The 20,641-nt window shown below is 48.3% G+C and overlaps 1 protein-coding gene across 3 annotated transcripts in view; it reads left to right on the forward strand.

Annotated features, from left to right (window-relative positions):
* The window catches only part of RAI2 (retinoic acid induced 2), a 47,120-nt gene extending 26,758 nt beyond the window's left edge, over nt 1-20,362 (forward strand). For 2 of the 3 annotated variants that reach the window (XM_055802784.1, XM_055802783.1), the window contains one exon: nt 17,624-20,362. In XM_055802784.1, the coding sequence (XP_055658759.1) occupies nt 17,729-19,390 (1,662 nt within the window). In that variant the 5' untranslated portion in view covers nt 17,624-17,728 and the 3' untranslated portion in view covers nt 19,391-20,362. Of the gene's footprint in view, nt 1-5,132; nt 5,240-17,623 lie in introns of those variants that run through there. The other variant, XM_055802785.1, reaches the window with a different exon arrangement.
* The last annotated feature ends 279 nt before the right edge of the window (nt 20,363-20,641 follow it).

A 20,641-nucleotide genomic window follows, 5' to 3' on the forward strand; every position in this document is an offset into this window, starting at 1 on the left:
GGCTTTGAGAATTTATGACTTTCCCTTTTTTTGCCCCCAATAATCCGAAGAAAATCCATCATCCTTCCTCCCTGTTTCTGACACGGGAAATAGTTTACAGTTAGTTATTTCCCTCTGTTAGCATTGAATCGATAACAGGATCAGACTACCGACTACACACTTGTCCCTTTCCTCCCCGTGTTTCTGCTGTTTGGATATGGGGAATAAATAACTGCAGGTCACGGTGATGCGGCTGCTGTAACCTAAAGCGTCCGTCACACCAACACCCTACTGATGGATGGACAGTTGTTCTGTCATAGAGAGCATGGGGCACGTTGGGCCAGGCACTGGGCACCTCATCCTGCTCCACTGCCGTGCCAGGTCTCCGCTGGCTGCGGTTCGGCAGCGGCAATGACAGCTATTTCCTCGCCTGCCCTCCTCCATCAACTAGAAGAAAGGGAAAAGAAGAGAAAGGCTTTTGTTCCTGGGGGATGAACTGCTCCAGCAGCGGCCGCAGGATGCGGTGCGGATGCTTTCTGCTTGCAGTCCTCCTGCTCCACCACAGATGGGCTTCAGCTAAAATAAACCAGCCTTCCATGAACCTTTGAAGTGTGCTCATCTTCTGAGTCACTTCCCTGTCACCCGACGGGCAGCGTGATGCTGAGGGATGTTCTCGCATCACACAGGCGTGCTCAGACTTTTATCTCGCGGTGGCCGTGCAGCCTCCCACGTCATTTCCCATGCGAGTGGCAGCTTCGCCTTTCCTGAACAACATCTTCCTTTCTTCTGGCATTTTCCAAGTCAGTGGAAAGCTAGGACCATTGGAGACACACAGAGACTATGTTAGGTGCCTCTCCTGGCCTCTGAATGTGTCCCCCTGCTTTCTTCTGTCTGCAGAGTATTTGTATCTTAGTGGAAGGGTCTGGGAGCAGTGCCTTCAACTTTTCCCCCCATCTTCCATGTTGGCCACTACATGGCAAAGAAGTGCAGCCTCTCAGGGCAAACCGACATGCACACTGGCACTGTTCCATGTACGTCAGATAGACCACCATGATCAGGAATCACGTTCTTCCATCATTTGTAATTTTACATCATACCATTCAGGAAAATCCTGATGTTGCAACGCTCGTGGTTCTCTTTTCTATACCTGAAATTGCCAATTACATGAAATAATTTGTGACGAGCCAAAAAGCCCCAAAACACTGAGAGCCTTTTGAATTAAATTGCCCAGAGGTCTTTTTTTTTTTTTTTTCTTGAATCAGTCCAAAGACTTTAATTGATAATGTTGAGATTTTTACCTTCCAAACAATGTAATTCTTTTGGTTTTAATTAAAGAATTCTTCTCCTTTGCACTAGACTGATGCTAAACTGGCTTCACTAAATCTTCTTATGCTGTAAGTAGCAGTGACCCAGATAAACACGTTTGAAAATGCGACTACTGAAACTACGGTACGTTGCCTTTGTAGGACACAGCAAGAGAAAGACTAAAATAATTCTATAAATTTATGAGTGTAGCAGGTAGCATCATATCATTAAAAGCAGATTCAAAGACCAGTTTATTTTTTTTAGATTATATGTGCAAATCTGTGTGAAAAAAAGTACGTAATTTGGAGTCAGAAGCTTGAAAGTTACAAAAAGGCCTATGAAAAAATAACTTTTTCCTTTTGTGTATGTCCTTTTGCAGCATAACAAGGCCTTTTGGAAAAGAGGGGATAACTGTATTTAAGAATGCATTGTAATGCAGCCCCACAGAGTCAGGAGCATGCAGGTAACCAGGAGAAGGTTGCATTTCAATTCTCCTCAGCACCTGAGTTTGCAGCTTTGGTGGCTTTTTAATGTAAAGGCTGAGCTCTTGTCCCAGCCAAACCCACTCAGTCCCCAGGGCCTACCTGAAGCCAAGGCCTGGAGGAGAGCCCTGTCCTCCACTGGCCGTATGAAAGACATAGACATTGCCAAAGGGCCTTGTGTAACTATATTTAGGTAAACCCTTTCTAGAACCCCCAAAATTGTGGTTAAGGGGACACTGCCCATTGTTCCAGATGCACATTTTGTGTCTGTGTGTGTGTGTGTACGAGCGCTGCCCAGGATGCTCTGGTAAGGACTTCACACTGCTGTTGGAGTGCACTTGCTCCAATACTTCATTAAGCTCTGATTATACGTAACTACTGCTGCTCTGAGAGCGAGTCCTTCAGCCAAACCTTCTCTTCTTGGTAGCTATTGCCCAAGTCACAACCGGCATGGAAGAAATGGATGGAGCGCAGTGCTCAGCCTGGCACAAGTGGCTGCAAGTGCCTGTGGCTGCCGGCCGGGGGGAGCTGGGTGCTGGCAGCGTGGGCTGCAGGGTGTCCCTTGCACCCCATAACTTGCTCAAATGTGGACCTTTCCACGCCTTTTGGTTTTGTGGGCTTTTTTAGACATCAGCATCAGCTGTGTTTACACATAGAAGAAATATACGCTATCAGGAACAATCGATAATAAGCAACCTTTAATTAGCGCCAGAGGTGCGAAGGGACCTGATCCCTCAGTGCCTGTTTAGACAACTAAACCCAAACAGCCGGCCTCCAGCACCCCATTGCCAGTGCCCTGTGACACTATGCCCGGTGCTGCTGCTGCTGCGCATTGGTGGCTTTGGTGCCACCAGCACCATGGGGGGTTGGGGGTGCCCACCACCCCCAGGCTGCTCCTCTTCCTGCCCCTTGGCCTCTGCCAGCTTGTGCTGGTGGCTGGGTCCTGGTGAAAGCTTCATCCCAGAGCAGGGGCCGAATCATCCTTGATCACTGTAAGGATAGTACAGGATTTACTAGGTGTTCAACATACTGGGTGACTTTGGGATCTTCAGAGATCCACCCCACCTTTAATTAATTTTTGGTAGCAGCATGGTCTGCTGCTTACTCTGGTTAGCATTAAGCTGTAAAATTGCTAATGTCAGACAAAAAGCCAATGGAGTCTTATTGATTTTTCATGCTTTTGCAACATGCTGCAGGAGCCTTTTCACTGGACATGGAGGACACCCGGGGATGGCGAGATGGGTGTGTGCTGACCCACTCTCACGTACTCTGTGAAGCCATGGGCACCAGCGCTGATTTTGCCAGTGGGGTCCAGCCAAGAGCCCTTGCCTGAACAGAGGCAAGGGCTGTACCCACCCGAGCTGGCTGCCACCCCTTGAAATTACTGGAGTTAACCTGTGTGAAGTGTCCTCTGGGAAATGCACAACATGGAGGTGGCCCTTTTAGTTGTACAAGGCAGCCAACGAAATGCAGGTTGGTCATTGCAGCCTGTCCCATCCTCCTCACTGTAAAAATTATGGATGCTGAGTTTTGGGCAGCTCTGGCACCCTTTTGGTGTGGAGCACATCTTGGCAGAGAGCTCAGCTCCTGGTTTGTGGTCACACTTGCCTGTCCTGGTGGCCACCCTGCCAGTGCAGCTGTGGCCAGCAGCTCTCTGGTTTCTCAAACTGCAGATCATGACACTTTTTTGGGGAAGATTCATTTGGGGTCGCAAAGGATTTGTGCCTACCAGGGGACCGCTTGGATTTGGCTTGTGCTATTCAGATGTTTACCCAGCTTGGCCAGCAGTTTGGCATATGCGCACATCTGCCAACATGTGGTAAAAACAGAGGTTTTTCTTGGTTGGTGCCTTAGCTCTCTGGGCTTCTTTTGCAACCCCTGTTGCAGTGCAGCTTGTTTCTGATGTGCCTCTTCTATTACAGACTCCTCTGATTTCCCTCGTCTGCCATCCCGGGCAAAGACTGGCCAGCGGTGGCCCCCGGGAACCCAGTGGCCTGGCATGCACTGCTTTGGCACCTCGCAGACCTCCCAGCTGCACGTGGAGTGCATGGGCAGGACAGCCCAGCTGGAGCCATAGAGGTTCTTGGGGTAGTGTGGGGCAGACCCACGTTCTGCATGCAGGAGGAGCTGAAAGGTGCAGCAGCCCCTCTGTCCAGCAATGGCTTAGTCCCCTGAGCAGGGGCAAGTGCAGAGACTTGATGTTGACTGCCCCGCTGGAGGGATGGTGCAGAGCTTTTTCAGGAGGCAAGGGCTGGGGGCATTTGCCCTCCCACTTTGCCAACAGCAAGCTCTTAAATGAGCATGGTTGTTTTCTCTAACACCCCGCCAAGAAAATACTGAATATTTTGTACTTCTTGGGTGCTCTTGCTGTTTCTATCTGCGAGAAAGGGTGTAATTTTTGTAGCTGAGCTAGTCTACCGACATATGGATTTGCCTGAGGCAAGACAAGCGTGTGCTGTTTTTCACGACTTATACAGGCTATAGGCAGTTTTTATTCCCTGAAATCATTATGTAGTTAAAACTACTTCCTCCTTGTTTTGCTAATCTCCCAAACTCCATTGTGCTCCCTTCTGGTTACTATCAGGTACTCGCTGCTGCAGGAGCTGCAGTAGTTCAAGCTGTCGGTCTCCATCCCCACGCCTCTGGCCAAACCCAGTGCACCCATACTGAGACAGTGGGAGGGGTTGGTCACCCTGGGAACAAGGAGCTTAAGGACTGGTGCATGGGCATGGGGAGGGTTCGATAGGCGTGGGCAGCACCCCAAGGCTGTCCCCATTTCAGGGGCATGTATGGTGGTGGCCCCATCCTGGTGGGGACAGACGTTGGTGTTGATGCCCTTCCTTGCATTGGGTACCTGGGGCGAGGGAGGAGGATCACGCATGTCGTCTGTGGCGTTGGGCAGGTGTGGGGTAGTGTGGGTTGGGTGGTGAAAGCTGGTGCCTAATGGAAGAAAGGACTCGAAACAGTTAAGCCTGGGAGTAACAATGCTGTGGCAGATCCTTACCCCCAGTACTGCACCAGGAAATACTTAGCTCCAGCTACACGAATGGTGTATCAGGAAAATATATCATTGCCTGAAACAGAATATACGCAAAGTGGGAGAGACAAAAGTGCCCTCGGACCCACTCGCTCGCTGCTGCCTCTCAAAAGGGCTTTGTTGGGACTGACCTTCCCCTCCGCCTGCTCTTACACTGCTCCTGTATTTGCATTAGCACGAGAGATGAGGAGAGACAGCCTCAGGTCCTATTCTCCTGTTATTACAAGGATAAGCTAGGACATGGTACAGCCATAGAGGATTTTATTTGTTTGGTTTTCCTGAAGGAAGAGCCTGTGAGAAGTATGTTCTTCACTAATAGAGCGTCACCTTACATTTTCATGGCAGACAGTCTGCTCTACCTGCTGAGGTGGCCTGAAGAATCAAGAAGATTGACAGCAAAAAAATGTCCTTCAGAGCCACACCAGTCTGCTGGCAGGTATTTCTTTTTATCTGTTAGTTTTGTTCTTCTTTATTTTTTATTTCCTTTTCTTTGTTGTTGTTGGTAAAGCAATGAAGCTGCACAGTCAGCCTTCTTCCTTTGCAGTCTATGATCTGCGTACCGAAATTCAGTTATTTGAAGAGCCAGCCGTGTGGGGAATTAATACCAGGCTGTAGCCCTGTGTGCCCTTCTATGTTGGTGTGCAGGTCCTTCTACATCCAGAGCTTCACGGCTGTAGAGCAACATCACCTCAGCAGGAGACCTGAGCCGTAGTCACGCTGCAGAGTGTGTTGCTAAACTGCTTCCGAAGGCTGAGCTGAACAGCCAAATATGAAATCTCCCAGTCAGATTTATTGGAGTGGCCTGGTGACGTTCCCCAGAGGACTTGCAATCTATGGTGATGGATGATGCCGATCCATTAACGTGGTAGTCTCATCTGGGAAAGATGTAATTGTCGTTCTGCATCCTGCAGTTTCCCTAAGTTTTTCTGAACACATAATAGCACGCAGCACAGCGGAAATTGCTGGTGAAAAATGCTGCAGTAAATATGTCAGGCGCTCTGTATCCTATGGCAGTGCACTCCTCTTCTGGAACCATGCGGCCATCATTAAGATAGGGGAGGTGATAATAACAAAATTTGGTATACTGCATTCATCATGATGTATGTGCTCTCCAAAGGTTTGATGGAAAAGTATGGGTAGGCCTGACCTTGTTTCCTCTTGCAATACACGTCTGCAAAATAAGTTCATGTTGACTGGTTCGTAGTATCAGGAAAATAATATTTACTTTTACCTGCAATAGCAGCACTATTTTTGCAGCACTGGTTGCCCTGCCTGCATTTCCTGAAATACAGCCCTTTTGTTCTGAGTGGTCAGAGTCTGGATCCATGATGACAAAAAGCATTCTTACTTTTTTGTGTAGAGTTTGGAATAGTCTTACCTCCACGCAGTGCGAGCAGTGTATCGGTTGGAGTCAGGGTACCTGGCTGGAGAAGACTCCTTTGAACTGGCTGGAAGGTTTCTGTTCATATGCCATCAAACTATTAAAATTCATACATTAACATTCACACTTAGGCAAACTGTAAGTGCTCCGGCAGCAGAGAAACATGATGAAGAGGGAGGAAAAGGTACACTGGAGGAACACAACCACAAAGTAGTGTCCAGGAGCTAGGGAAGGCAGCCTTGTGCCACCTCGGTGAGTGTGTGTGCCTGTGCCCTCTCACCCTCAAGAGTGATGGATAATCTAGATTGTAGCGGTAACCGGAGTCCCAGATGAGGCCTATTCTTTGTGCTAATCGTGTGCCAAAATGATCGCTGCCCAGCAGATGTCACAGCCAAATGGATGAGGCAAAAGGCACTAGAGAAGAAGTACTTGCAGATGTGCATGTGGGGCATTTGTAGATGTTACAGGTAATCTAGACCAGTTAACTGGACAGCAGTAACCTCAGTGGCACTGAAATGCAACAAGATTTTCAATATTTTCTGTCATTTACAGATATATATTACTTGAGGTCAGAGGCATCTGTACTTCACAGTTCAGAATGGGGTCTTCTAGGAAGGCAAAATTGGTCTTTGTGGGTGAAAACCTGCTGAAAAGTTGTGAGGTCTTCACACTACATCCATCAGCACAATCGTGCTGCACCTTATGCTGGCATTATCCTCTATTCAGTCAGAAAGCTGACAACTCGCGCATCATGGCACAACAGAGAGGAGGTCATCTCTCTGCCCCTCAAAGTCAAACCAGGAAACACTTGGTACAGATGCTGTGATGAAAGCGAGCATGTAAAAGGATGTGAAATTCAAAGAAAAAATGCTGCCTTTTCCGTCAGATCACGGGAGTACTACATTTTTCTGGCTCTTTTAAACAAAATCCTTGCAGCTGCTTACAAATTTTGCAAGGATGAAAACAAGGGGCTATTTTTGCTTGGAAGTTTTTTCCATCCACACATTTTTAGATAAGGTGGTGCAAGAATAGGGCATGCTTTCTGCTGAGGATTAGTGCTGTCATGTAGCTGATGACATGTTTGGCTTGGTTTATCAAAGTGATGGGGTTTGAGAGGAGAATCAGTCTAATAAATCTGAAGCTGTGAACATAAAACTTGATCTTGAGGTGGCGAGCTGCAGAAGCATTTGATTACTTGTGCCAGTGGGAAAGAATGAAGTATTAAATAACCCCATTTTGCACCAAGGAAGACTCTACCTTTTTGCTCCCCAAGCAGCACCCCAATGCTCCTGCACCTTTGTATCTGCCTGTGCTCCCAAGTGAGACCCTGTCCCACAAGAGAAGAGAAGTTGACGAGTCTGGTTTTGGTCCCCAGCATTTTGGGCCATCCCTAAATCTTGTCATTTGGGACAATATCTGTGCCACTGAGTACAGGCAGGAGTAGGGGTTTGCCCTTTTTGGCCCGCCATGGCAAGCTGGGTGGCACATGTGCGTGTGGTGAATCACCTGCATGTCCTTACCTGTGGCCTTAGATAGGATTTGTACCTCACCAAAAAGGATCTGTGAGCTGGAAGGTTCCTTTTTTTTTACTTGGTTTTGCTCTTCTCATTATTTATTTATTTAAGCCAGACTATGTTAGGACAATGAGAGGTTATGTGAAAATTTGGCTTTCAGTTCATTTAAGATGAGTTACAGAAGCATCAGGATTTGCTATTCTAACCCCATGGCTTTAAAATACAATAAAACTGGTTGCTGCTTCTTCCTCTCTGTCTCAAGAAGTTCTAGAAAGCAAGACAAGCTTAAGAGGAGTCCCCTCAACGGTGCTGAGGCTAGCCCTATTCTGGCCTTGTCTGCACCGAGGAAAAGTGGTTTTTGACTAGAGCTGGCGGACTGAAAGGAGGGGGTGGGGAAGGGTTTGCAGCACGCCTGAGGGACCGGGGCTCTCAGGGGGCATGTGGTGCCAGTGGCACCTCACTTTGTTTATGGGTTTTGAGCTGGTGAAGCTGGTTTACCCCTCGAGGGGTACTCTGGTGTGCTTCTCCTGCATGCTAGCCGGGAGACAGCCAAAGTGGTTGAAACCACATTGGTGTAATGGGGCAAAGTCAGATGTTCCACCTGAAAAAGTGCCGTAGCAGTTTAAAAACTGATTTTAAACTTTACCTCACTAAGCTGTTGGCTGAAACTTGGTAACTGGTCCATGAGGAGTCCCTGTCCCTTGTAACCAGGCGTGAGACAGATCCATGTAGGCAAGAGGAGACGAGCAATGGATGGCGGCCTTTGCCACACCAATACCAGTTCTCATCTGGATGTCGGAAAAGATCAAATGAATGTAATAAAAATATCTGAGCCCGGGATCAGTTCAGAGGGTCAAGACAAAATAGCAAGCCAAGTGTCTCTGAGCAGAGAACAAACCTCCGCCGGGGAACTAATGAGGCTTTGAAGTCGTTTCACTGATATCAAACTTGGAAATCCTTTGTAAGAACTGAGATGCTTTAAGGTCTGTTTAATAAAGCTCTTGACTGGGAAAGGAGCAAATATTTTATCAGGCTGACAGTGAGTGCTTTTTGTTTCAGGTTTTGGGGGAAGTGGGGCTGGCAATTATGTTTAATTGGTCTCCTTTTCCTCTTGTTATCATTGGTGTATCGATTGCTGGGAAAACAAAATGCATGATTTTTAGAATTTACTGTAAAGTAATGGCTCTCTTGTTTGTTTTGTTTAGCTCTGTGTTCTCGAAACAGCTCATTTTTCTTTGCTTTGCTGGCGAATATAATGTTTTGATTGAAAATGATACTAAATAATCAGTTAAATGGGATATTTAATGACAGGAAAAATTGTTTAAAATATTTTTTCCCATAGGAAAATCATGCACTTTACTTTTCAAGCCTACGAGGTCTTTTAATGATAGCGTGACTCTGCATTCTTCCTACAATCTCGCTCTGAAAGTAAACATGTGGGTGCACCACATGTGTGAAAACCATGGAAGTCAAGGTATAGTAAATCTCAGGAGCTCTGATGCAAGAGGGATCCCCGGAGTAAGTCAAATTTTTCTCTGATATCATTTTAATTTAGACTTTCTTAGACTCTCAAGCCACTGCTAGTTTGCCTTCCCCATGGGAAGCTGACCAACTGTATGAGAAGCAAGCCTCATGGATGAGAGGAGAGCAGTGGATATTGTTTACATGGACTTCAGGAAGGCCTTTGACAGCGTCTCCCATAAGATACTCACAGACAAGCTGCTGATGGATGGGCTGGAGAAGCAGACGCTTGCGTAGAAAACCGGCTGAATGGCCAGGCCCAGAGGATGATGACCAATGGCACAAAGCCTAGCTGGAGGCCAGTCACTAGCACAGCACCCCGGGGGGCAGTACTGGGTTCAGTCCTGTTCAGCATCTTCATTAATGATGTAGTAGTGGGCAGAGCATCCTCAGCAAGTCTGCAGATGACACCAGACCGGCAGGAGGGGCTGATACATCAGAGGGTCATGCTGCCACCCAGAATGACCTTGACACCCAGGAGAATGGGCAGACAGGAACCTTAGGAAGTTCCACAAGGGGAAATGCAAAGCCCTGCACCTGGGGAGGAACAAACCCAGGCGCCAGTATGTGCTGGCAGCACCCAGTTGGAAAGCAGCTTGGCAGGAAAGGCCCTGGCACGTCCTAGAGGACACCAAGTTGAACATGAGCCAGCAATGTGGCCTTGCCACAAAAAAGCCTCACGGTACCCTGGACTGCATGAGCAGGAGCGTTGCCAGCAGGCTGGTGGAGGTGATCCTTGCGCTCTGCTCAGCACTGGTGAGGCCACATTTGGGAGCGCTGGGTCCAGCGCCGGGCTCCCCAGTATGACAGGCACAGCCATACTGAAGAAAGTCCAACAAAGAGCCACAAAGATAATGAAGGGACTGGCGCATCTCTCCTGCGAGGAAAGGTTGAGAGAGCTGGGACTGTTCAGCCTGGACAAGAGAAGCCTTGGGAGCATCTCACTAATGTACAGAAATACCTGAGGGCAAGAGCCAGACTCTTCTCAGTGGTGACCAGAGACAATGGGCACAAACTGAAACACAGGACATTCCTACTGAATTCCCATCAGGAAACACTTTTTCACTGTGAAGGTGACCGAACCCTGGCACAGGTTGCCCAGGGAGGCTGTGGAGTCTCCATCCTTGGAGACACTCAAAAGCTGTCTGGCCATGGTCCAGGAAACCGGCTGTAGGTGGCCCTTCTTGATCAGGGCAGCTGGACGAGATGACCTCCAGGGGTTCCTTTCAGCCTCAGCCTGTGATTCAGTGATTTTGAGCAGGCAGAGGTGCTTTATGGGGCTGAGAGGTGGGGAGGGGAGTGCAGCAGGGCTTTCCCTGGAGCGAGCAGCCCTCCAGTTTGACTTTTGGGAAGCTGCTGGTAAGAAGATGCTCCCCCAGGGCCACACAAGCAGCACCTCTCCACATGCTCAGGGTGGGGATGTGATTGCTGGACCACTGACACACCCACCCCAACACAGCGCTGCAGCTGCCCACATCCCCATCCTAAGGGACTACATCACACTTTGAGAGGAGACACCTGCATGCGGCCAGCAGCATTGAGGGGAAGCTGATTTAAACAGATACTTCTGCAGTCACAAAAGCGGTAACTTGTCCTCCCCGTTCGAACATAACTTTGGAGCGCAAGAGTGGCACTGAGTCAGAAGAGCCTGCTGCGTTGAAGGGACGTCACTGAACTGGGCGGGACATGACTCAGCAGTAATTACGGCTGGCAAATTTATATTTGTCCTTCACATGTCAGGTGTAATACATCAGATTTCCATGCACTGTGTCCACCTCAGAGTGTATGTGCAGCTTACTGCAGGCTAAGGAAAATGCTGCTGTTCAGGCAGTTCTGTACTATGCCAAGGAAAAAAAATAAACCACTGTTCAAAAGTTTTTATTTTTGGAAACTTGCTGCAAAGTTCCTCCAAGCGTGCCAGTTTAGAGACCCCAGGAACTGGGATGTGCTGCAAATATGAGAAATTTGAGTATTTGGCAATAGCAAGATCAGCCTCAAATAATTTCAAAGTAGCCCTGTTTTTATAGCACCTGCTGATATGTAATACTCTATATCGCATGAGCAGTGGTCCTTTTGAAAGTAGGAGACTGTCATTTAAGTGTGATACCCTTAGTGGGATAGTTGGTGAATGGAACAGAGGAAGGGAAAAAGCAGTACGGAGGCTTGTGCTATCTCCCTTACACTTGGGGTATGTCGCAGTTTCTGCTGCAAATGTAGGGTTTTTTCGTGAGGCTTTCAAACTGGGTATAAAAATTCACTACAGGTTGAAATTTGTCAGGCAAATGCTCTATTCCTTCCACAGCATGTATCGTCTGTCTTGTATATATTGCCCTTGGGAGTAAAGACACTGGTTTCAGGCCCATGACAGGATTTTTTTTTTTTTTCCAATTGGTCTGATTTGTTTTTAAATGAGAAGAAAGTGAGTTCTCTCCTCCCAGGAATGGATTGCTAACTACAAGCTGTTGACAACAGCAATATAGTTAGCAAATATATGACTCTAACGTGGCTCTTTGCAGGCGATTAGCCTGTGCAATAGGCAGACGGCCATGGTATTTCTCAACTGAACTGTTTAAAAGACCAGAGTACGATCAGCCAGTCAAGCTGCTGCATTTGCGGGCGATCATGCTGTGTGCCAAAGCAATGTATACATATAGTGTCCCATCTATAATGTGCCATTTTGCGCTGCTGTAATGATTTCCCTTCCCCCCTTGTTCCCCCAGAGCTTAACAGTCTGGATGGGAGCCTTGACACAAATAGGTTTGCCTCCCGGAAGGTTCCATAATGCAGTGGTGGAAAATAAAATAGTGCCTGTTGCATGAGCTGTGTTGGAGCCTTATTATTCCTCCGGCATCTTCTGACGTTGTCTGTGGAGATGCTCTTTATTTTAACTCTCCTCGCAGCACCCAGCTCACCCTCCATGGCATAGCTCTCATAGAATGAGAAGTAATGTGGGGCAGCATGTAGGTGCATGGTGAGCAGGGGACGTTGGTGGAGGGCTGGGGAGCAAAGGCTGCGGGTGTAGCTTTCATACTGGCGAGGATACCCCGCTGCAGCCCTCTCTCCTCTCTCTGTCTGGAACCAGAGTGAATCCTGCCCATCTTTCCAATGTCTTTCTCACCTTGCCCAGGTCAGTTTTGAATGGTGCCTCCAAAATTTTAACAGGGAGTTGCTGGGTATTTGAGTCAAGGGAACAAGGGGAGAGTTGCAGGCTTAAACTGGGATGTTTTCTCAGTGCCTCTTGGAGGGGTCAGAGCAGTGCATCCCCAGTGGTTCCCCTTTGGTGGGGGTTCAAGCCACAGATGAGACTGCATTTGGGGTCCGACTGTGAGCCGGCAGGAGAGTGAAGGGCTGGTTGCCTTAATAAACGTCCTGGGGGTCTCCTCTGCTCTGCCTGCCTCATACCTTGGAGGGGGTCACTGTCAGCCCTCCTGCGAGCAGAGAGGGGACAGAGCCCACCAGCCCTCCTGGTGCCTCTGCACCTGCCAAGGTGTGTGTGGTCTATCAAACGCAGCGCCACGAATGGCGAAACACAGGGGAGAAGGCTAGTTCACCATTAGCTTTGAGTTGGTTACTTCTTTGCCCTTTGGTGCTGGAGGATTACACTACTAAAAGGGTATGCAGGATGGCCAAGATTGTCAGTCCAAGGTGCCTGAATATGTGAATCAGTGGAAAATGTGAGAGGCAAACGCTGCTGAAATCATCTGTGCTTTGTGTCTATGAGAGAGCCCACCTGTACATTACTTGTGCAGTAATAGCTCCACGTATTTGGTGAATGAAAGCTCACTTCATTCAAATACATCTTTTCTCTTCTAGCAACAAAACACCAATAACAATATGGTAAAACGTTTATTTGTGTGTGGCTTGAACTATACAAACATTTTGTAGGATGGACGATGATTTATAGTGGGTTGGTCTGTGTCAGTATGTGTCCTTGCTGCCCACTTGCATATCTACTGCAGAAAGATGCAGAAAGACGGGTCGGGCTTCGGCTGCTGAGACTGCTGAGGACAGGCAGGCCCAACCCCGAGCTCCTTCAGCAACCCATGTCTCAGTAGGACGCAGGTTGGGTGCATGGTTTCATGGTGCATTGAGGGTGATGGGGCGTGCTGCCATGTGGTGGCAGGACCAGCCCGCCTGGTCCCCAGCGTGGTGCCCCGATTGGGTGCATGCTGCCGGTGGTGCTCGGCAGGCTTGCTGCTCTCCGAAGGGGTGGCGGGCCCTCCCGACTGGGATGCTCTCACCGTGGCCCTTGTCAATGGGCTTCTGCAGAGCAAAAATCAAACAAGTGGCTTTGAGCAGGAGGATCGGTGACAGCAAGCAGTGAGTTCTGGCAAAACACTGAGGCACAAATCTATCCATAGTTTTGTCCCCAAGCTGTTCCATTAAGTCAAGATGTCTAATTTTGGTTTGTGTTTCATACTGTATTTAGAAAGAAGGGAAAAGGGAAAACCTTTTTTTTCCAGGAGATACTGAGCAGGGTGTCCCACAAAGGGAGCTTCTGAGTCCCTTCCCATAGTGTGCAGAGCATAATTTGAATTCTGTGTAGATAGCGAGGTACAAGCTGTGGCACGGACGAGCGAGCAGAGCGTGGGGATAGCTGAACACGGTACAGTGCCGCGATCCCACAGGAAGGCACGCAACAGCCCTGAGAAAAGTCTGTTGCACGGCCATCAGCAGGAGATAAAAAAAATAAGCTAGAGTTATCACCACCCCTTTCATTGGCATTTCTGTATAGCTAACATACCATTTCCTGTACAGTTACACACATCATTGCATAGTGCCATGAACTTAACTCATATCAGCACCCTGGTGAGAAAGCCCGGTTTATTTACAGTAGGGCTTATTTCAGTGTTGCAAGCTTCTTTTCAATTAAAACAAACAGCAAATTAAATATTAAATAGATAAGTAGGGAAAGGGAAATTAATTGATTTTCCAGCACTGAGGTGTGGTAGATAAAGGAAACTTAAGGCAATCTCAGTGAATTATATTACCTTCATTTGTGTATGTTAGGTACATGAAACTTGTTTTAAAAACTGTGTAACTCTGAATAATTTATGTGCAATGAAGCAGCAATCTTCAAAAAAACCCAACAAAAACCTCAAATCCAGCACATACTTCAGGTTGATTTTTATAAAAGGAGAACTATAGTATAGCTATCGCTGTTAATACCAACACTGAAAATTTACTTTAGTTTAGGTCATCTCCATGTTGACTTAACGGTTTTGTACCACATACTTGGTGTACATAGTATAAAAAAGGAGTCCAGGAACAACAAAACACCTCTTTGGACAACTTCATCCTGTCTCTTGATCCCAGATATTCAAATGTTTCTTCTTTTGAGGCTTGGGGACTTGGAACCTTTTCACTCTGTCTGCTTACTGACCTTGATAATAGATGTTTAGTGTAATTCATGTTAGGCAGCCCTGGCATTGCCTCTCGGGTGAAACGGAAAATTGCTTTACAGGGCATAGGAGGCAGTTGCTCTGGGACTCCGCTGTACCTGGCAGCCAGCTACCACCAAGCTGCAGGCTGCAGGCAGGATCATGAAATATTTTTAAGGAGAAATGTATGTGTGTGTGTGTGTATATTTGTATGTTGGGGTTTTTTTTCATTCAAGAAGCAGGTGCATGGGAAATATGGGAGGGTACATTTCCACATAGGAAAGGTGAGGGAGGAAAAACCCCACCCCAAATCCATAAACCTGAGTCCAAGGGCTGTACCTCACCCTTCTGACCTCCTTCCCCTTGCACAGTGGAGCTCTCCTGGAGGCAATGTAGGACCATGAGCTCAACAATACATCCCAGAAACATAGAGGATTCAGTGTGGGAAAAAAAATGTTTGACTATGCTTTAAAAAAACAGCCCAGCCAAGGGCACAGGCATTTCGTCAAGGTGTCTAATGGCGATAGATGAGCTCTTCTTCCCTTCATCTAGCTATTTCCTCTGCCTCCAGCCCTGTTGCCTTTTAAAGCAGCAATGGGGGATTTTACTATGTTTTATACTTTCATCTTCAGCAGTGATCTGTTGTTCTCTCCATGGGTTTGTACAGCATGCTAATCCCTCAAGTCTCTTACGCAGCATAATTTTCATCTTAATTTTTCTATTTCTCAATGTTAAATGAGTTTGCCAGGGGAACAGGGGGTCATTTCCTGTCCCAGCCAGACCATTAATTCTCTATGAAAACACCACAATCTCACGCTTCTCAAGCAAACAGAAATGTCGGGAAGAGTCAGTGTCCTGTGCAAAATACTCGGCTGTGCTGCAGCCTCTGGAGGAGCAAAGATGCTGGTGTACAGCAGAGAACACAGGGGTTTAAAATGGTCATTTTAAAAAGAGGGAGGGAGAGGTTATATAAGAGCAGTAGAAGTGGCTTTTTAATTCCTTAACAGAAAAAACAATCTTTTTTCGGTTTTGGGTTTTTTTTTAGCTTGAATCTGCGGAGCAGTCTCCTCATTGTCTTTATTTTTAGAAACAATTGCTCTTTGCTCTTCTGGTTGTAGGTTTTTTTCCAACATAAGACAGACCCAATTTTTTTGGTACCAGTACTTGTCATTTTCTGAATAAGGGATTTGATATTTGCTCCTGGTTTTTGGTGCTTGGGCATCTCTGCCTGCCTGTAGTCTGTCTCAGCTGAGGCTGGGAAAGGAAACAAACAAAAAAAAAACCCCTCAACCCTGTATTTGTGAATGTTTTTTGCAGAACATTTCATAAGTTGAGAAAAATCCAGAATTATTCTTCTTAAGCCAGCAGCAGGAGGAGAAAAGAAATGACTCATCTGTTTACTTTTAAAAATCCTTTTTAAGAACTCCGATGCGCCTGTTAAATTATTAGTGTTTTACCCAAGCAGTCTCCGCTATTAACTTGTGGCATTTCTGTAGTCTTGTGCTTGCTGTAGCATCTCTCTGCCAAATCCAAGGATTTACAATTCTCAGGAGAGACTTGGGAGATTTCCCGCTTCCCTGCCTTGGCTGTTTTTTAGCCTTTGTAGTGTTTGGGTTTTTTCCCCTTTTCCTCCCATCCCTTTTGCAGGTTTTTGTTGGTCCTACAAACACTTATGCAACTAAATCATTTCTGTAAGTGCCAGAGCTGGCGGAGGTCTTTGCGTGCTCTCAGACACAGATACATCCCCAGGCTGGGACTCCTCAGCCATCTAGTTTCAGTGGCATTGCCCTCCGTATCGTCCCAATGCCGGCATGCCTGTGGGACGTGGGGATGCGCCGCACTCCCACCAGCCAGGCCAGCCGGGCAGCAGCAATGGCACACATTTTGCTCATAGGGAGCAGGATTCGGCTGTATGCAGGTGAAAAATGTAAATTTGGGGGTTGTTGGTGCTTTCCCATGGTAACAGAGTTGAAACTGGACAAGTTTCCATGGTGATTATTACCACGGCAGGATACACCACACACTTTGGGAGAGGCATGGGCAGTGCCAGGTGGAGCGGCCAGCCCCCAGCCAGAGTCTGCCAGCGGCAGCTCGCAGGAAGGAAATTATCCTTCTAAATAAATGGGTGTCGAGCACCATTAATGAGCTGCTTTTTTTTTTTTTTTCAGGGGTAAGGGGCTGTTAATCTTTTTAGGAAATAAGCTGCAAATTTCACTGCGATCATGAATGGAAACCATCGCTGCCCTTTTCTAATTGCCATTTGCTTGGTTGATATGAAGGGTTGGGCTGTCAAAATAAATTTGAAGAAGCTTTGATTTTTTGTTATCTTTAATGTCTTCTTTAATGAGTCAGGTGCCTGGTTCATGTTACTGTGTCTGTCTATCACTGTGGCAGGGTGTTTGGTTTGGTTTTTTTTGCTTTGCCATTGCCTGGCCACGTTTCTTTCTCACCCTGCCCACAGCAGTTTCAGAGGTGCTGTACTCACTGTGCAGTGGTCGCCTGCTTGCCTTTAGTAAGTCCCACCAGGATGAAAAAGGGATGAGTATTGTAGGGGTATCAAGTACCCTTTGCCCATGGCTGAATATTTCTTAACCGCGATATTTTTAGAAATGTTTGTTTTGGGGGCTTTTGTGGAGTTAAAACAGTGCACTGTTGCTTGGCTCTGCCATGCAGTGTCATTACATGAAGCTTTGTTTAAAAACGTGAAATGGATGGCCTGAGTCCCTGTTGCAGGCTGCGTACCAGGGTGGGTGGGGGTTGGCTGTAGGCAGTCCTCGATTCCTTTTAAATTATCTGTGTTTACGGCTAAATATAAGTTCCTCAAAACTCTTCGTACAACACTCACGGTTGTATGTATATCCAGCATCTCTGTATATACAGTACACTGTACTGTGGAGCCATTACCCTGAAGCGTGGAAATGTTTAACGACTTTTCTTTGGTGGTGGGGTCTTTAAAGGCAATTGCAAATATTATTTTAAGGAGGAGATTTATGCTGTGCCTAAAATATGTTTCTGGCTTGCAGGCCAAATTATGTTGGTGCTGATGCTCCTGGCAGCCTGGAGCCGCCGCGGGTCCCGCTGACGGCAATGTAGAGACAGCGCTGGCAGAGCCGGACAAGCCCTGCGACATGGAGGAGCTGTACAAGGACGCCCCAAACCTGCCCATGGATGTTACCAGCTCGCCCTCAGCGATGGCCAACAACAAGCTGGAGAACGGGGTGGCCCAGCTGATCACGGCAGAGGCCTGGAACATCAACTCAGCCGACCTGATGAAGAAGGCCCTATCCCCTCTGGTGACAGTCCCCGCGCCCTCCATCCTGACGCCGCCAGCCGAGTCGCAGAGCGGGGTTGCCCTGAAGGTGGCGGCCACCGTGCTGCAGCCCATCTGCCTGGGTGACAGCCCTGTCGTCCTGCCCATCCACCTGCAGGTCGCTGGCAGCGCCGCCCCGCAGATGCCGGCCACCAATGCCACCACCCCCTATGTCATGACCACCCAGGGTCCCGTTCCACTGCCTGTCCTCCTGGAGCAGCATGTCTTCCAGCACCTGAACTCACCCCTGGTGCTGCCCCCGGGGGCCACGTGCCCCGCCAGCCCGCTGCACACCGGCCTCTTCCCCGGTGCTGCCGCCCCCGTCGGGCAGCCCCAGCTCCTGGACCCCAAGCCCTCTGGCCAAGCCCAGGAGCCCGTCCTGCCCCCTGTCTTTCAGACGCCGGGGTTCGCTGCCGTCCTCCAGGACCTGTTTCCCTCACAGGGTGCCCTGGGCTCTGCCCCCTGCCAGCCGCCCCCTGACTATGCTGCCCTCCCACCCCAGGCCTTCAGCTCGCCCCTCTCCCCGCTGGTGCCCCCCGCCACGCTGCTGGTGCCCTACCCCGTCATAGTGCCCCTGCCCGTCCCTGTCCCCATCCCCATCCCCGTGCCCATCCCCGTGCCCCACGGCGCTGAGGCCAAGGCAGCCCCCGACCCGCCCAAGCCGCCGCTTTTCACCCCCAACTCCTGCAAGGGCACCCAGACCCCCCTGGAGAAGGAGGAGACCAAGCCCTTCGACCTCCTCCACCCACGGGAGTTTCCCCAGCTGAGCCGTCACACCGTCATCAAGATGAGCGGCGAGAACGAGGCGCTGGACCTCTCCATGAAAGGGCCACCTGCACCCCGGGCTGGCGAGGCTGCCCCACCAGCTGAGGACGGGGCCCTGGACCTGTCCCTGGCCTCCTGCCGCAAGCCGGGGGGACCCCACGGGGAGACAGCCGGCCCTGGCCCTGCCACCTCTGCCGAGGCCAGCGCTCACCCTGTGCCGGACAAGCTGTCCCCAGGCCCAGCCGCCCCCTTCTCCCCCTGCAAGCCCCAGGAGGCGCTGGGCAAGGCGGAGGGCAGGGTGGCGGGCGGCGGGCCGGCCGAGCTGCTGCGGCAGCCGCAGAAGTGGCTGGTGGAGCAGGCGGGCAGGGCGGGCTGCGAGCCCAAGGCCGGCAACAACATCGAGATCGTCAGCACCTCGCAGACAGCCAAAGTCATCGTCTCCGTCAAGGACGCCGTGCCCACCATCTTCTGCGGCAAGATCAAGGGCCTGTCAGGGGTCTCCACCAAAAACTTTTCCTTCAAAAGGGACCTGCCCCAGGACTCGGTGCTGCAGTGCTACGACGTGAAGAGCCCGCCCGAGCCCCGGGACAGCGCTGAGGCCCTCAGGAAACCCGTCAAAAACAGGAGCGTAAAGCTAAAGAAAATGAACTCGCCGGAGATACATATTCTTCCAATCAAGAAGCAACGGCTCGCTGCCTTTTTTCCAAGAAAGTAAATTATGGGTTTTTAGAATTTTAAGATTATTATGAGAAGAAGAAGAAGAAAAAATAATAAAAAAGATGCACTTGGTTTTAAACTCATTTAAAACTTTAAACTATCTTTGTAAGTTATTTTTGGGGGAAGGGGGAGAGGATCGGATGTAGAGTCCCTATAAGCTGGGTTGGTTTTGTGTTTTTTTTCCTTTTGGTATTTTTGTTATCAAATTTTGACTTTTCATGGGAAACTGAATAAAAAGCAACCTATTTTTCAAGCAGATTGCACATTTTGCAGCTTTAATGGAGTAATGGATGAGTCAGAGGGGTAAGAGCTATTTTCACTGCCATAAAGTGCTTTGATGATGTAATTCTTCATAACAGTCAGAATGGAAATTTCAAAATAAATGTTTGTACGTGCTAATTGGTTGCGGCATTTTTTGTCATTTCTGAATTGCTTTCAGTGTACAGAAAAGGCTTGGCAAAAAGTCTGTAAACTGTAAAGCACCGCAACTGACTTGTGATGAACCTGAAATGTTAAGAAAAAATAGCAGGCTAAGAAAAATTATATTGTCCCGCAGCACTGTTGGAGAGAACGTCACAACAGCCCCTAACGATGCACCCAAATGAGCTTCTGGAGAAGCAAGAGCAAGCGAGCGGTACAGCCCAGTGCACACCTTCATTGCAAGAGACCCATAGGAAACCATCTTAATTAAGTAATGTTATCAGTCATTTAAAAGAGAAAAGTGTAAAAGCCAGGGGAATTTGGCTGGCGGGGGGCAGGAGGGGAAGGAAAAGTCGCATAATTTTTCCCAGCCTGACTACAGATATATGGAAAAGTTGTTTATTGTTAGTTTTCTAAGTTTCTTTGATGGCTGAAATCAATGCACAGGAAAGAGCAGAACTGTGTAACTTTATCACTTGGCAGTGTACAAGCCGCCCACGTCAATGGAGAAATGTGAATGTACAATTAAAATAAAAGTTCTGGTAGGTCATGGTTTTGCACTTGTGTATGGAAAGGAGCTGGAGACGCATTACTTTGTCTGCTGGCTTTTAAGTTCACATCTCACTTGTAAAAACCTGTCCTGATGGAAGGACCAACGTGAGAGCAGAATAATTTTCAGTGGGCGCTGTGGGTTTTTTTGGCTATACCTGTTACATAGAAAAACTTTTTCGTTATATTTCAAATGACATGTTCCCAGCACCGCACCAGTACTGTCTAAATAAAAAAAAGCCATTGTAAGCCCATCAGCTGGATGCCATCGCACACTAAC

The sequence above is a fragment of the Falco peregrinus genome, chromosome 4 (assembly GCF_023634155.1).
Source record: "Falco peregrinus isolate bFalPer1 chromosome 4, bFalPer1.pri, whole genome shotgun sequence".
Classification (NCBI taxonomy): Eukaryota; Metazoa; Chordata; class Aves; order Falconiformes; family Falconidae; genus Falco; species Falco peregrinus.